General features: G+C 40.7%; 1 protein-coding gene across 1 annotated transcript in view; it reads left to right on the top strand.

The window, feature by feature from the left end:
- Positions 1–15,695, top strand: part of MAGI1 (membrane associated guanylate kinase, WW and PDZ domain containing 1) — a 609,319-nt gene that overhangs the window by 511,024 nt on the left and 82,600 nt on the right. The window contains exons 9-11 of the mRNA XM_024747645.1: positions 3,852–3,909; positions 6,871–6,968; positions 11,212–11,304. Coding sequence (XP_024603413.1) covers positions 3,852–3,909; positions 6,871–6,968; positions 11,212–11,304 — 249 coding nt within the window. The remainder of the gene's footprint in view (positions 1–3,851; positions 3,910–6,870; positions 6,969–11,211; positions 11,305–15,695) is intronic.

The following is a 15,695-nucleotide window of genomic DNA, read 5'->3' as shown; positions in this document are numbered from 1 at the left end:
AACCTGTGTCCCCTGCATCGGCAGGCGGACTCTCAACCACTGCGCCACCAGGGAAGCCCCTGCGGAACCAATTTAAACTACTCTGGCCACCTGACTAATGTGTGTGAGTGCCCACCACTGTGTGTGGGAAGTTGGTGAGATAATTCCACTGTGCTTAAGGGCACAGCCTTATTTGCTTCTGTGGAAGCTTGAATGTTGAAGTTTTCAGGAAAGAATCAACTGTCTTCTTTTCTCATGTATCTGTAACATTGTAGAAACTTTCCTGTGCTGTTAGAGACTCTACAAAGTGAGTTTTACTGGCTTACTTACCTTCTTACCTTCTCATAGCCAGAGCCACAGTTCTGGGAGATGGTTTGGTGAAGTGGGAGCTGTCTCTGGAGTCAGGGCAGGTTGCCTAGACTCATATCTGGGTTCCGCCACTTACTTGCTCTGTGACCTTGGGCAAGTCATTCACCTTCCCTTAGCTTCCTGTTCCTTACCTGTAAAGAGGGGCTGAAAGAGGAGCTCTCATTGGGCTTAAGAGGAGACTTAATAATAATATGTCTTAATATTTGCCCCTGAGATCAGCACATGTTGTTTTTGCCAGTTTTCTGATTTAGTAACTAATTCTTTCTTGTTGGACTTTTCAGTGTTTCCTTATGATACTTTTTGTGTTTAATATGGGGCAGGAGAGAAACATGTATACAATAGAAATGGCCCAGATGTGTCCTTATTCACAGACAGACAGACACACACACGCACACACACGCACAGTTTTTCCTTGCATTCACTTCAGATTCCTTTGACAAGCTCACTGCCCATTTTCTTAATAAGAGGATCCTAATTGCAAACAATAGCAACTGTCAGGTTTTCAATGAACAGTACAATTCCAGATGTGACAAGGAAACCCTCTCTATAATCTGCCTCTGAGAGGCAGGGGCGGTGGGCTTGGGTGTTGGACAGACCATTTGATTGCAGAATTGTCATTTCTGAACTCTATTGTCTGGGCTGGGTCACTAGCTCCATTATGCACTTTGGTTTTGCAGAATTTATCACATCTTCTGCAGTAATCTCCCCAGAATGAAAAAGCACTTGAAGAACCTTCTTTTCGAATTACAGAGTATTCATGAGATAGGGAAATGAGATCCCCTCCCAATCAACACTGAATTACAGTGTAGAACCATATCTCTGGCTGTGAACATGACTTTCAGTCTGTGCCCTGACACAACTCTTGGAACATTTTTCTGCTCCATATTCACTTCCATGGCGATGATTAGTACAACATGAGATTTTTAGTGGTAGGAACAGCAAGCAAGCAGGCCATATAGATTTGTCCAGTTCCTTTTGGGCTTTCCTAGAACCGTTGCCATTAGCTGAGCTTAGGTGCCAGGTGCTGTGTAAAAGGTTTTACAAACATCCTTAATTAGTCTACAGTTGACCTTTGAGGTAAATCCAGGACAAAGATGTGATTTCGAGATGTTAAGTAACTAGCCAAACACTAGACTGATAAAACCTTAGGGCTAAGAGGGAAGAGATATGGGAACATATGTATATGTATAGCTGATTCACTTTGTTATAAAGCAGAAACTAACACACCATTGTAAAGCAATTATACTCCAATAAAGGTGTTAAGAAAACAAAAACAAAAACATTAGGGCTAAAGTTCAGACCAAGATCTGGACAACCCCAAAAGGGTCTGAGCCACCTGAAATCTCGGTGACATCTTGTACAGACTGTTCTGATGTCTGACAGTTGTTAGACATGGGGGTGTGGCTCTCTATGTATCTTTAGAGTAGTTTAGAGAAAAAAAAATTTGTAATGCCGTCATTTTCTGGGCTTCAGTATTTTCTGCCATTTTCAACTTTTTAGAACCAAATGGCACATTGGAAGACAAACATCTTCTGTTTCTAAATCGATGACCCATTTCTATTTTAAGCTTTCAGAGACTAATTCCTATTATTAAGTTAATCACCACATGGGAAGTGAGAAATCTGTCTTTTCAATTTTAAATGAGTTTTAGCTGGAAAAACTGGAACATTTCTGGAGTTTGCTAATCTGTCCCAGAAGATGTGTTTCAATTTACAAATGTCCAGAAATACCAGTTGACCGACCTCATGTCTCAACTCTAGTATGGAAATTGTTGAGTAGGTGACAGGGCAAAGTCAGAGGTGGCTTCTTATCTTGCAGCCTCCTTGGACCTCCATCAAAGCACTTACCCTGTGATGTATGAATTGTCTGCCCAGCCGGTGCACTTGTAATTATCTTTGTGTACCTGGCACCTAGCATACCTTCAGGCAGACAGTAGGCACTAAATAAATGTTTGACAAATAAATGGAATGAGTTGAATTCTTAATTTTTTCTCCTATTTTATCTGAAGATAATCAGGCCATATATTAAGGTTACAGATTTTGAAAAGAAGTTTGGTTAAACATGATGTGGTCCCCTCACACCCACTCGCTCTTCTGCCCCATGGCAGCACAAGCACATGTGTGGGCACCAATTGGCCTTTTTGTAATCTTCTGATTTCCCAACTCTTTGGAGATGTTTTCCTGGTTCGTTTGCATTTAAATGGTAATTTCCAGCATTGTAAGGGGAAACCATTTCCCAGGCATTTGATTTGCATCCGTCAGCAAGACGCTGTGTACAGAAATGCCGAGTTATATCAACATCTGCATGTTGGCCCTGCCTTGCCTTTTAGTAGCTTATGTCTCCCAGAATCCAAAGACTTCCTTAAAACCTGCTAAGTGTTTTGTTTAAAAAAAGGAAGCAAAGGGGGGGAACCTGTCTCTTCGTTTGAAAACAAATATCAGGTGGAGCAAAAACCATGAAACTAATGTCTCTTGATGTGCAGCCAAATCTGAGCAAAACATAAACTTTAAGTAATTAGCCCTGTGTGTGTATATGTGCACGTGCACGTGACTCCGTTTCTTACCTTGAACCAAAAAGAAGGGAAAGAAATTTAAGGAGAAGTGCTGCTCTGCCTGAAGACTTGTTTAACGACGCAAAATACAATGTAGTTGCTTCTTTCACCAAATCATCTGGTGCAGTGGGCTTTTTCACAGTAGGTTCTCATTATGACAGAACCCACTGTTACCTAGTTAATGAAGTTGCAACCTTTGATATGAAACCTTATGAAGTTCGGTAGAGCACAGGTGAGTTTTCAGAAAGGCATACATATCACCCAATGCCATTCTACCACCACATTTAGAGGAAAAAAGTCTACCCCCTTAGGTAGTGAGTCTTGGAGAGCAGGACCTGTGTTTCTGCTTTCATAGGTACAGCCCCGGTGAAGACGGGCCTGTCCAGATATAGCAATTGAGTTGTAGATGTGTGCAATTCAAAAATCCAACTCCATGTGGCCATTTTTTATTTACTCGGTAGCATTTTAATTAGGAACAAGGAGAAAATAAGATGCAAATTTTAATTTATTCCAGGGAGAACAGAAACGGCACTATTGTATTGAAAATGAAAGGAAACATTCATGCATTTTTGCTTGTGTGATAAGGTAGTCTAGCAGTAAAATGAGAAAACAGCGAATATTTAAAATAGGAACTCGGCGTTTGAGGCAAAACTTAACTATATTTCCATTAAAATCTCATTTAATAGTTGATTTAGAATGAAGGCACCTGAGACTGCATTTTATTAAGTTTCATTTGCTTGTGCAAAATATCAGTAAAGAATTGCTTTTCGTGTAGAAAAATACACCAATAAAATAATTCTCACTCTTTTTTTTTGGTTAGGATACGCAGTTTTAATTGGATTTAAGGCATTATTTTATGAGTCTGTCTTTTTTTGCCTAACCCAGTTGTTGAAAATCCTTAGGCTCTTCAAGAATATGCTCTTCTTGGTCTGAATGTTCTTTTCTTTTTCAGAACTGCCTGCTGGTTGGGAAAAGATTGATGACCCTGTCTATGGTATCTACTATGTAGAGTAAGTGCCTGTTAAAACACATTTGAGTTTGCACCCTTCTGTAATTATTTACACGTATGCTGAACAGAGTTTGCCATTGTGATAAGGCAGAAACAATAATAATAGTAACATAATATTAATTTTATAATGAAAAAATATTCAGCAAATCTAATGATGATAAATTATATTATAAAATTCATGAGGGCAGTATCCATGTCTTCTGTTTATCACTGTATTACCAAAGCCCAACATAGTCCTGACCTATGGCAGGTACTGAATAATAAGTATTAGTTGAATGAATGAGAAAAGCAAGGAGTCAGTACACTGAGTATGGGTTGTTTATCTTCAGGAAAAGAATCAGTTTTGCCTATTTCTTGCCCTGCTTAAGTCTGAAGTTCTCAGTAATCATTTATTTATTCATTCAGACTTTGCAGAAGGGTCAGACAGATCTAAATAATATGAAACGCTGCCACAATTAAGAAGGAAATTGAGAACTAGCCTAAGTGGCAAGACTGTGTAAGCCTCTTTGCCTTTACCATACCTGTGGTTCCTGTGTTCCATTTCTAAGAGTCTCAAACCCTCATCACTACGTCTTTACCATGTACCTTATTCTAGCAAGAGGCATACACTTGGTCCTTTCATCACAGTTATATATTGGTAGGATGATACTCAAAGAAAATAAAAGAAACCTAAGTGGGTAAACACTGAAAAAATGTTTTACATCATCTCCTCTGAGAAAGATGAGTAATAAATAATAAAAGATCTTACAAAAGAAACACATGCCATATAAATGTTCTGTCATCAAAATCCTATCTGCCACAATGAAGATAACTTGGAACGCTTTCTATCACTGGAACGTTTTCTATCACTCACGCTGCTGCCAACGAAAAGTTATTCGTATAATACCCTGGTGATAGAAACATATGATGCAACAATGCCAAGCCATAAAATGCTCAGCATCTTATTGTAAAAAATTACGAGTTCAATATAGCAAGTGTCTTTGGTCAATACCCACATTGCCACCTCTTTACCTAACAGAAAGATTGGGGATTGGGGGCCTTAGAAAGGCCAACTTGAATGCCATTTGCAGCAACATGATGCATCTAGAGATTATCATACTAAGTGAAGTAAGTCAGAAAGAGAAAGACAAATACCATATGATATTACTTAGACGTGGAATCTAAAATATGACACAAATGAACCTACCTATGAAACAGAAACAGGATCACAGACATAGAGAGCAGAGTGGTGTTTACCAAGGGGGAGGGGATTGGGGGAGGGATGGAGTGGGAGGTTGGGGTGAGCAGATGTAGCCTTTTACATATGGAATGGATAGCAGCAAAGTACTACTGTATGGCACAGAGAACTATGTTCAGTATCCTGTGATAAACCATGATGGAAAAGAACATTTTTTTAAAAAAGAATGTGTGTGTGTGTGTGTGTATATATATATATATATATATGTATGTATAACCAAATCACTTTGCTGTACAGCAGTAATTAACAACATTGTAAATCAACTATACTTCAATAAAAAAAAATTTAATTTTAAAAAATTTAAAAGAGAAAGAAAGGTGATCTTAGTCGTTTCCCTGACCCTCATAAAATGCCTCTGTGTGCCCTACAGATCATTTTTCTCACAGATATACAGTGGGGCTCCTGTCTAATTGGGGCTTGTTTTGAGTTCTCCCTCAAATAATTTGTGCATCAAAAGAGAAAAAGAATAAATGACTACAGCTTTGATGGTTAAAGAGACTTGGAGTGAGGGGCGAGTTGTTACCTTACCATACATTTCTCCTCCCTGTCTTCTCAGATCCATGTGCCTGTGAATGTTAGACTATATCTTAGCATGAAATTGCCTACCAGAATTAGGAAATAAACAAGTAGTCCTATAATAGGAATTAAGGGTAGTCAGTCTATCCACCCTACTTGACAAGCCTGTCTTTAAAATATAAAGCCTGGCTTGAAAAAATATTCTGAGTTCTAAATAATCACATAATAGGAATATTTTCAAACTTCTTATGAAGTATGATTTTGATGAAGGAAAAAAGATAGGAATATGTTTATCCTTGTGTGTCTGTGTACTATGTGTGTATGTTCATATACATACACTAAATAGGGTGATGGCAAAAAAATATGCATTTGGATTTATATATATGTTTGTGTGTGTGTATGTGTGTATTTTTATCTTGCCTTGGCCTTATTAGTTTTGGAGCCATCTGAAGTATCTGGGTCTTTGTCACTTTGAACACATCACATTTGCTTAGGTTAGCTGCATTTGGAGTCTTTTTGCCTAAGGCATATCCTTTGAATCCTGACTCCATGCCTATTGATCAGAATAGTTGACAGATGTTGGTAGAGTCCTTCTTTTAACTTGATCGTTTGGGAAATGCTTATGCTTCCGTGAACTCTGTTGTAGAAAGTTACGCAGAATTTCTGGCATTACTTATTACAGACAACACCACATCTTCACTTTAATCTCCTCTTAAAATAATTCTATAATCGACTTCTTGTTGAATTAAAGAAACACCCTCCCGTCACATGATTCCTTGGGCATTTGGCAGAGTCAGTGGTTATAATCCTGGGACTTGAAAGCAGGCCAGTCTGAGCTTGAATCCTCTTTACTGTTGACTAGTTCCGTTTTGTTAGGTGAGCTGTTTCTTAACTGCTCAGAAACTTCCCTTCCTTATCCATAAAATAGGAATAAAAATAGGACCTCTATCCTAGCATTTATTGAAGATTTTAAAAATAAAATACATGTAAAGCTGGTAGCACAGTGCTTGGGACAAATAAGCAGTCAGTATATGGAAACCATTCATTTTTATTTTATTGTATCTTCGTGACTGTGCTTTTTGACACAAGATGCTCGACATCTGAGACCACCTGCTTTGCTCAGGTCTAATCAAGGGACTTGGACTGATTGGCTTTTTGCTTGTGGGATGCAATGTTTCCTAACTGAATGCAATCTGCCTTCTGCTCCAGCCACATCAACAGGAAGACACAATATGAGAACCCGGTTCTAGAAGCCAAACGGAAGAAGCAGCTGGAGCAACAGCAGCAGCAGCAGCAGCAGCCAGAAGGTTCGCTCTCCCGTGATCTGTGGGCCAAGGAGCTCCAGGCAAAGCCTGGGCGCTGACACCCCCGTGTGGTCAGAACTGGCCACGAGCATCACGTCCTTTGCGGTGCTGGGGACTGGATGTCCTGGAAGGGTGGGGAGTAATGCAGAGCCTCTGCTAGATTCCATACCCTGAACCTGGACAGCTAAAGTGGGGGGCCCAGTTGAAAAGCACCCAGTCTCCACTCTAATTTAGAAAGGGGCTGCCGTTAGATTGGAGAACGTTTCTGATGGTGAAAGAACTACCTTGGGCTCAGTAGCTTTTGCACAGCACCTGGTATCTAAATCCAAACCACTTTCAGCACGTTAAGAGGAGGTGCTGGGTATGAAACTAACTTTTAATTTTAGGAACATTACATATAAGAATCAGAAAACGCTGTTAATTTTCAGTGCTTTTAAAAAACTGCAAGTTAGTTCACGCTCTTCACAAAAATATGAACAATTCAGGAGTGGAGAACATATAAGTTCTCCATTTAAGCCAGTGGAGGCCCTACTGGTTCCCATCCCACTCTCAGCAATAAACACTGTGCAGAAATTTTCTGGGGATGTACAAATATGCATCTTTTTACAAAAAGTAGATCATAATTTATATATTAATATATTATGTATTTGTATATGTATTAGTTTTGTGACCTGTTTTTGTCACTTAAATATATTTCTTGCACAAATTTCAATGCTACTTAATATAGATTTACCTCTTTTTAACCTTAAAATTTTTTTTAACATCTTTATTGGAGTATAATTGCCTTACAGTGGTGTGTTAGTTTCTGCTTTATAACAAAGTGAATCAGCTATACATATACATATAGCCCCATATCCCCTGCCTCTTGCGTCTCCCTCCCATCGTCCGGTGGTGTGTTTCAGGGTGTCTGTGACCTTATTATGATTTTAGTCAGCCTCTCTGCTAACGGGTGGGGTTGTGTTCCTGTCTTGCTAGTTGTTTGGCATAGGGTGTCCAGCACTGTAGCTTGCTGGTCATTGAGTGGAGCTGGGTCTTAGCGTTGAGATGGAGATCTCTGGGAGAGCTTTCACCATTTGATATGTGGAGCCAAGAGGTCTCTGGTGGACCAATGTCCTGAACTCGGCTCTCCCACCTCAGAGGCACAGCCCTGACACCCGGCTGGAGCACCAAGACCCCGTCAGCTACACGGCTCAGAAGAAAAGGGAGGAAAAAAAAGAAAGAAGGAAGGAAGGGAGGGAGGGAGGAAAAGAAAAGTTATTAAAATAAATTTTTTTTTAAAAAAAATAAAAAGTAATTTGAAAAAAGGAAGAAGAGAGCAACAAAACCAAAAAAACAAATCCACCAATTATAACAAGCACTAAAAACTATACTGAAAAAAAAAAAAGGACAGAACCCTAGGACAAATGGTAAAAGCAAAGGTATACAGAAAAAAATCACAGAAAGAAGCATACACACTCACAAAAAGAAAAAAAGGAAAAACAAAAAGATTATCTATATATATAAAAAAAAAAACGAAGAGAGCGACCAAATCAATAAACAAATCTACCAATGATAATAAACTCTAAATACTAAACTACGATAAACATAAAAGCAGAAACAAATTAGATGCAGAAAGCAAACCCCATGTCTACAGTTGCTCCCAAAGTCCACCACCTCAGTTTTGGGATGATTTGTTGTCTATTCATGGATTTCACAGATGCAGGGTACATCAAGTTGATTGTGGAGATTTCATCTGCTGCTCCTGAGGCTGCTGGGAGAGATTTCCCTTTCTCTTCTTTGTTCGCACAGCTCCTGGGGCTCAGCCTTGGATTTGGTCCTGCCTCTGCGTGTAGGTCGCCTGAGGGCGTTCCTACAGACAGGACAGGGTTAAAGGAGCAGCTGATTCGGGGCCTCTGGCTCACTCAGGCCAGGGGGAGGGAGGGGTACGGAGTTCGGGGCAAGCCGGCAGCAGCAGAGGCCGGCCTGACATTGCACCAGCCTGAGGCGCGCCGTGTGCTCTCCCAGGGAAGTTGTCCCTGGATCACGGGACCCTGGCAGTGGTGGGCTGCATGGGCTCCCGGGAGGGGAGGTGTGGAGAGTGACCTGTGCTCGCACACAGGCTTCTTGGTGGCTGCAGCAGCAGCCGTAGCATCTCATGCCCATCTGTGGTGTCCGTGCTGGTAGCCGCGGCTCGCGCCCGTCTCTGGAGTTCGTTTAGGTGGCGCTGTGAATCCCCTCTCCTCGCGCACCTTGAAACAGTGGTCTCTTGCCTCTTAGGCAAGTCCAGGCTTTTTCCCGGACTCCCTACCGGCTAGCTGTGGTGCACTAGCCCCTTCAGGCTGTGTTCACGCAGCCAACCCCAGTCCTCTCCCTGGTATCCGACCAAAGCCGGAGCCTCAGCTCCCAGCCCCCGCCCACCCCAGCGTGTGAGCAGACCAGCCTCTCGGGCTGGTGAGTGCTGGTCGGCACTGATCCTCTGTGCAGGAATGTCTCCGCTTTGCCCTCTGTACCCCTGTTGCTGTGCTCTCCTCCGTGGCTCCGAAGCTTACCCTCCGACACCTCCCGTGAAGGGGCTTCCTAGTGTGTGGAAACTTTTCCTCCTCCACAGCTCCCTCCCAGAGGTGCAGGTCCCATCCCTATTTTTTTGTCTCTGTTTTTTCTTTTTTCTTTTGCCCTACCCAGGTACGTGGGGGAGTTTCTTGCCTTTGGGGAGGTCTGAGGTCTTCTGCCAGCGTTCAGTAGGTGTTCTGTAGGAGTTGTTCCACATGTAGATGTGTTTCTGATGTATTTGTGGGGAGGAAGGTGATCTCCATGTCTTACTCCTCCGCCATCTTGAAGGTTTCCTACCTTGTAATGTTTAATGACTGCATATTATTCCCTTTTATGAATCTCTGCACTTCATTTAGCCATCTGTTTATTAATAGATGCTTAGGTGTTTCCTCATTTTTCATTGCAATCTTTAAAAATAATAGGCTTAGTACCCCTTCAATGTAATATGTGAATATCAGGTATATGAATATCAAGTATAATACTTCTCTTATTATAATATTGAATATAATAAATATAGACCATAGCATGGAAGTTGGCAAACTTTTTCTCTAAATGGCCATATAATAAATACTTTAGGCTTTGCTATTCATACAGTCTCTATTAAAACTACTCATCTCTGCCCGTATGGTATGAAAACAGCTACAGACTATATGTAAACAAGTGGACATGGCTGTGTTTCAGTAAAACATTATGTGTGAACACTAAAATTTGAACCTCATGTAATTTTCATGTGTTACAAAATATTCTTTTTAGATTTTTTTCAATCATTTAAATATGTAGAAACCATTCTTGGCTTACAAGCTTTATAAAAATAGACATGAGGACCAATTTGGCCTGTAAGTCATAGTTTGACAACCACTGCCATAGACTGTATTTTAGAGAGAGTGTGTTTGTATGTGTCTATGTGTGTGTGAATATACTCACCCATTGAAAAGGTCTCCTTTCTACCTTAATCTCTTTCTATTTAAAATTTAAAAAAATTTTTTATGAGTTTGGGGAATGGGAGTGTACAATTAAAATATGAGTGTTAAAATTGATGTACATATACACCTGACTATGTTAGCTTAGCTGGAAAAGTGACTTTGGGGTAGATCTCAAGGGTCACTCATAGTGGGTTATTTCTGGGCCTCCAAAGTGAGTATGACTTAGGACTCAGGAGTTTTACTAATGGGTCCCATTTGGGTTTGAGAGATGATAGGGGATCTCACCTTAGTAAACTGGTACAATCCACCTTCACTACCCCAGACAAGCAGGCTTCAGCAGCCCAGCCTAGGTCTAAATTGCATTAGAGAAGTTTCTCCAATATTGGGCCAGCTTTAGTTAACTCTATATCTTTCCTGATATTTTTTACTTGGTCTCACTTTGTACTCTCCAGCCAGAGAGAGCTGGAGATTTTATTAGTTGTGTTTTTATTGGTTGTATTTCTGTCCTCAAAGATCTTAGGAGAAAGAGACAGAAACACACACACACACACACACACACACACACACACACACACACAGTGGGAGGGACCTTATTATCCTTAACATAGAGTGGGATCAGATACCAGTTTCTTTTCATTCGAAGCTCTCTGCTTCTGGTTTTATAGGTTTGGGTAGTTTTATAATTAAGTTTTATAATGAAGAAGAAGGTGAATCCTAAGGAAGGCGACCTACGTAATAATCTTACATAAGCAAATGGAAGGAAAAACAGCAAACTGTTTCTTGTCTTCTTGTAGAATGGACAGAAGATCATTCATCGCTCGTGCCTCCTATTATTCCAAACCACCCCCCAAGCAATCCGGAGCAGGCCAGAGAAGCTCCACTTCAGGGTAAAGTGTTTTTATAATTGCATCCTAATTTGGCTCAAAATTTTAATTTTTTTAAAGAAACTTTACAGAGTGGAATCTTGTAACGCCCAAGTCATTCCAAAGAATTGTTCCTAGACAGTTCTTTGTTGTGGGCTGTCCTGTATGTATTGTAGGACACTGAGCAGTGTTCCTGGCCTCTGCCCACTAGGTGTCAGGAGAATCCCTCCCACTTTGTGACACACAAGTCACCAGATATTGCCAAATGCCCCTGGGGGTGGGGGCAAAATCATTTTAGAGTTGTGAATCCTCGATTTCAAGACCACAGATATTTAATATTGTGTTAAATAAGATACACTGAAAATTCAACACTAGATATTTCAAGATTCTAGTCAACGTATTTGCTTTTGACTAAGATTTTCTTGTAAATGTAAAATGGTTTGATATTATTGTGTTGTAAACTCTAACCTCTATTCTTGCTGCAGTTTGGGCATTTATGCATGTTTTACATCGCTTCATTGGGTCTCACTTATTTACATTCACAAGTAGTATGCATCCCCTACAGAGATTCATTTTTGAAAATTGGAAGCTCCAGAATCTTGCTACTTTCAGGCCTCATTACTCTTAAGGGATAGAAAAGGTTTTGGGGTTTTTTGTTTAGTTTTTTCTTTTAAATAAAAAAAATAGAACAAGCAGCATATTTGATAGTGTTGGGGAGTTTGTGTTGCAGAACCATGAAAAAAACTGTAAAATTTGTGTTCCTTCTCTCAACATTTTAAAAGAAATAAATAATTGTGTCAGACATTAAAAGATAAGTAGAATAACTCTTTTCCCTAATTTTCATTCCTACATTGTAATTTTCATAAGAAAAATTGTTTCCCTTTTAGCTGATATTGTCATGAGATTGGTATTAATATCAACTTATATAAAATAATTTTATACTTTTCTATGATGTTAATGGTTTTAATACAGATAGAACATAGAAGATAATAACATGTTAATTCATATCAACATGATTGGGGCCTGCTTTGTATTTTTTTAAATATGAAATTCCTCTGTGGCCTCATGTTGTCTTATTTTCCTGCTCATGGTAAGTTAGCTACACTAACTTTTCAGTTCCTTGAACCTCTTTTCAATTCCTTAAATCAGCAAAACTATGGACCACATCAGGGCCTTTGCATATGCTGTTCCCTGTGTGCAGCTGTCTTTTCCTCCCACTCTTTGTTTGGCTAACTTCTACTCATCTAAGGTTTTTGCTGGATTCCCCTGTCTTATTCACTCTTCCCATCCTAAACTTCTTATTTCTAGAATTTAACTGTTGATAATTAGTGTTTATTTGTGTTAAATTATCTAACAACAGTTTCCTCTTCAGACTTTAAATCCTGTGGAGGCAGGAGACTGGTTTTATTTTCCACTGGGGGATACCCCGAACTAGACCTAATCGCCTCTGCTAAATTTATTATTGTGTGAAACAGCGTATGTACATGCATGATAACAGCCTAGCTTCCTTAAAGAATTGTCTTAGAGATTAAAGCAATTAAAGCTTTACAGTTTCAGGTTCTGGGTGCCACATGCCTAGTGCACCAGCTGAGTTAAGAGTCCAGATGGAATTGATCTCTATTAGGAACTTTATCTCAGATTCTTCTCTTGTTTTAGGCCTTTCTTTCCTTTTCTTTTTTATTTTAGTCCTCTAGGCTCCCATAGTGGTTAGGGTTTGGGAGAGGCTCACTGAACTCCCTGCGAGAACTAGTCATTATTCTTAAAACCCTTCTACTCCATAGTCTCTACATTGATTCTTGTCTTTCACATATAGTCATATCTTTGGAATATAATGGATACAGAAGCCAGTTTAAATCCATACCCTTTGACTCCAAGCTGCAATTGTGAGAAACATTAAATTGGATATTATCATCATAGGTTACAACTCTGAGTTCCCTGCCTGCTGGGTAAGCATCCTGGTCTATGTTCCTGACAGTACTCTCAGGAAGAAGCTGTATAGCTAATAGGGTTAGATTGTTTGGTATTAATTTTGCTAAGTTCACTGCTCAACTAAACTTGCTTCTGATCAAGAGTGTACTTCTCATCCCAGCAAATGATAATTTTAAAGAGATCTGCTCTTGGGAAATCTCTCCATCTTCCACCTTATGCTCAGAGAGAGATTTTTGTAGCTGCCTGTTTACCCCACCCATTTCACCACCACCATCATCAAAATAATAGCCTACATTTGTTGAGCTCTTTTATGCAGCAGCCACCTCCCGAAGCACTTTACCTATGTTATCTGTCCACAGTTCTTCCTTACAACCATCATGTGAATGTTGAGGTTGGTACCCCCATTACCTCCACGTATGCATCTGACCCTCAGGCAGAGAGAGGTTTAGTAACTTGCCCAAAGCCACACAGCCAGGAAGTAGTAGAGCACAGATTTGAACCCTAGCTGTCATTAGGAACAGTTTAACTTTTGGCTAACACCTTTTTGTTGTAGTTTTTTGTGGGGATACTTCATTGCATAATCTCAATGTGTGCCATCCAGTTTGGCTGCTACTGGCTACATGTTACCAGTTAAACTCAAGTTCATTACAATTAAAAACTCAAAAATTCAGTTCCTCGGTTCCACTAGCCATGTTTCAAGGGCTCAAGAGCTGCGTGTGACCAGCAGCTGCCATGTTGGACAGTGTGGATACAGAGCATTTCCTGTGTCACAGGACGTGCTCTTGGTCAGCACTAGTGTAGGGTATTCAAACAGTATTACCAGGAATAGTGCAGCTTGGCAGAGAACAAGCACCTATGGGTTATTCAAGAGTAGATGTTTGGGCCGAGACCCAGAAGATCCTGATTCAGTGATTCCAGGGCAGCCCCTACATCTTTAAAGAGTACATCTTTAAAAAGTTGCCCAGGTGATCCTCACACATAACCACATCTACAAGTGGTGACTAGTAAAAATATTAGCATCTCTTAGAAAATGACACGTGCCACAGAGCTGCAGCAGAGAGCTCCACATTCCACTGCTTGTGGGTAGAAAAGCATTTCTTTTCCAAAACTATAATAACTGATGATCTACCCATACATAAAACATAATAAAACGTGCATAGGGGCTTCCCTGGTGCCGCGGTGGTTGGGAGTCCGCCTGCCGATGCAGGGGACATGGGTTCGTGCCCCGGTCCGGGAAGATCCCACATGCTGCAGAGCGGCTGGGCCTGTGAGCCATGGCCGCTGAGCCTGCGCGTCCGGAGCCTGTGCTCCACAGCAGGAGAGGCCACAGCAGTGAGAGGCCCGTGTACCGAAAAAAAAAAAACAAAAAAAAAACGTGCATAAATGTGAAACCCTCTGATCCTCCCTCCCTAGTTAAGTGTTGAAACAGGAAGTCAGTGGTGTAATTTCAATGTCTTCTTCATGTCTCTTAAGCTGAAAACATTCTGAGCTCAAAATATGCTAATGGCTTTAAAACATTTCATTCAGATAATCTGCCAGATACATTTTTACATTTTGTAACTTTGCCTGTAATCAGGGTGGGAAACTTACACACTCATCCACCTCTTTCTGCCTTCTCAACGACACGTTAAATCTCATTTCTTTGCACTGTTGTTCATTCATTCATTCAACACACGTTTTTGGAGCACATACAATGAAACAGGCCGCGTTCTAGACACTGGATATACAAGCAGAAATCCTTATGGGGTTTCCATTTTAGTGTTGTGTGGGTGGGCATGTGCAGTGCTCCTCCTGCAAGGGGCTGGGGAGAGGGAGACAAAACCCCCAACCAATAAGTAAGATGTATACTGTGTGGGGTGGTGGTAAATGCTAACAACAGAAATAAAGCAGGTAAGGGGGATTGTGAATGTTGAAGGAGGTATTGCAGTTTTTAATACGGTGGACAGAGAAAGCCTCACTGGGAAGGTGATGCCATTGATGTCTTTGCATAAGTGAAATACATTTCCCTTCGAGCTCGCCCTAGTAGCCTCTGCCTCAAGAATGTCTGCTATTCACATATCCCAAAAAGGAAAATTTGGGGGTTATCTCAACGGTCCTCGATTTTCCATCTAGTAATTACCATAGCAACTGTTTCAGTACAAGCCCTGGCTGCACTTGACATCACCTCCCTGGTGCTCTGGCAGACGACTTCGCATGGTGAATCCTGCTAGGTCTCACCTTTCATTAGCCACGGTGACAGGGCTGTAGTTTGTCATGCTTCCCACCAGCCTTGGGACTGCTCTAGAGAGGAGGAGGTGAGTGAGCAGACCTGTGACTCCAGGCAATTTAAAACAGCCTTCTTAAGAGCCAGAAACTTTTGAAGTGTGCAATTAAAGATTGTATGTGTGCCCAGAGACCTTTTAAAAAAGATACAGCTAACCAAAAATAACTTTCCTTCCTGGGTGCCAGCCTGGTAGTGCAGGGGTATATGGAGACATGGAGACTTT

Source organism: Neophocaena asiaeorientalis, unplaced genomic scaffold (genome assembly GCF_003031525.2).
Source record: "Neophocaena asiaeorientalis asiaeorientalis breed wild unplaced genomic scaffold, Neophocaena_asiaeorientalis_V1.1 scaffold495, whole genome shotgun sequence".
In the NCBI taxonomy this organism is placed as follows: domain Eukaryota; kingdom Metazoa; phylum Chordata; class Mammalia; order Artiodactyla; family Phocoenidae; genus Neophocaena; species Neophocaena asiaeorientalis.
Note: the sequence above shows the minus strand (reverse complement) of the source record. Positions and strands in the feature narration are given on the sequence as shown.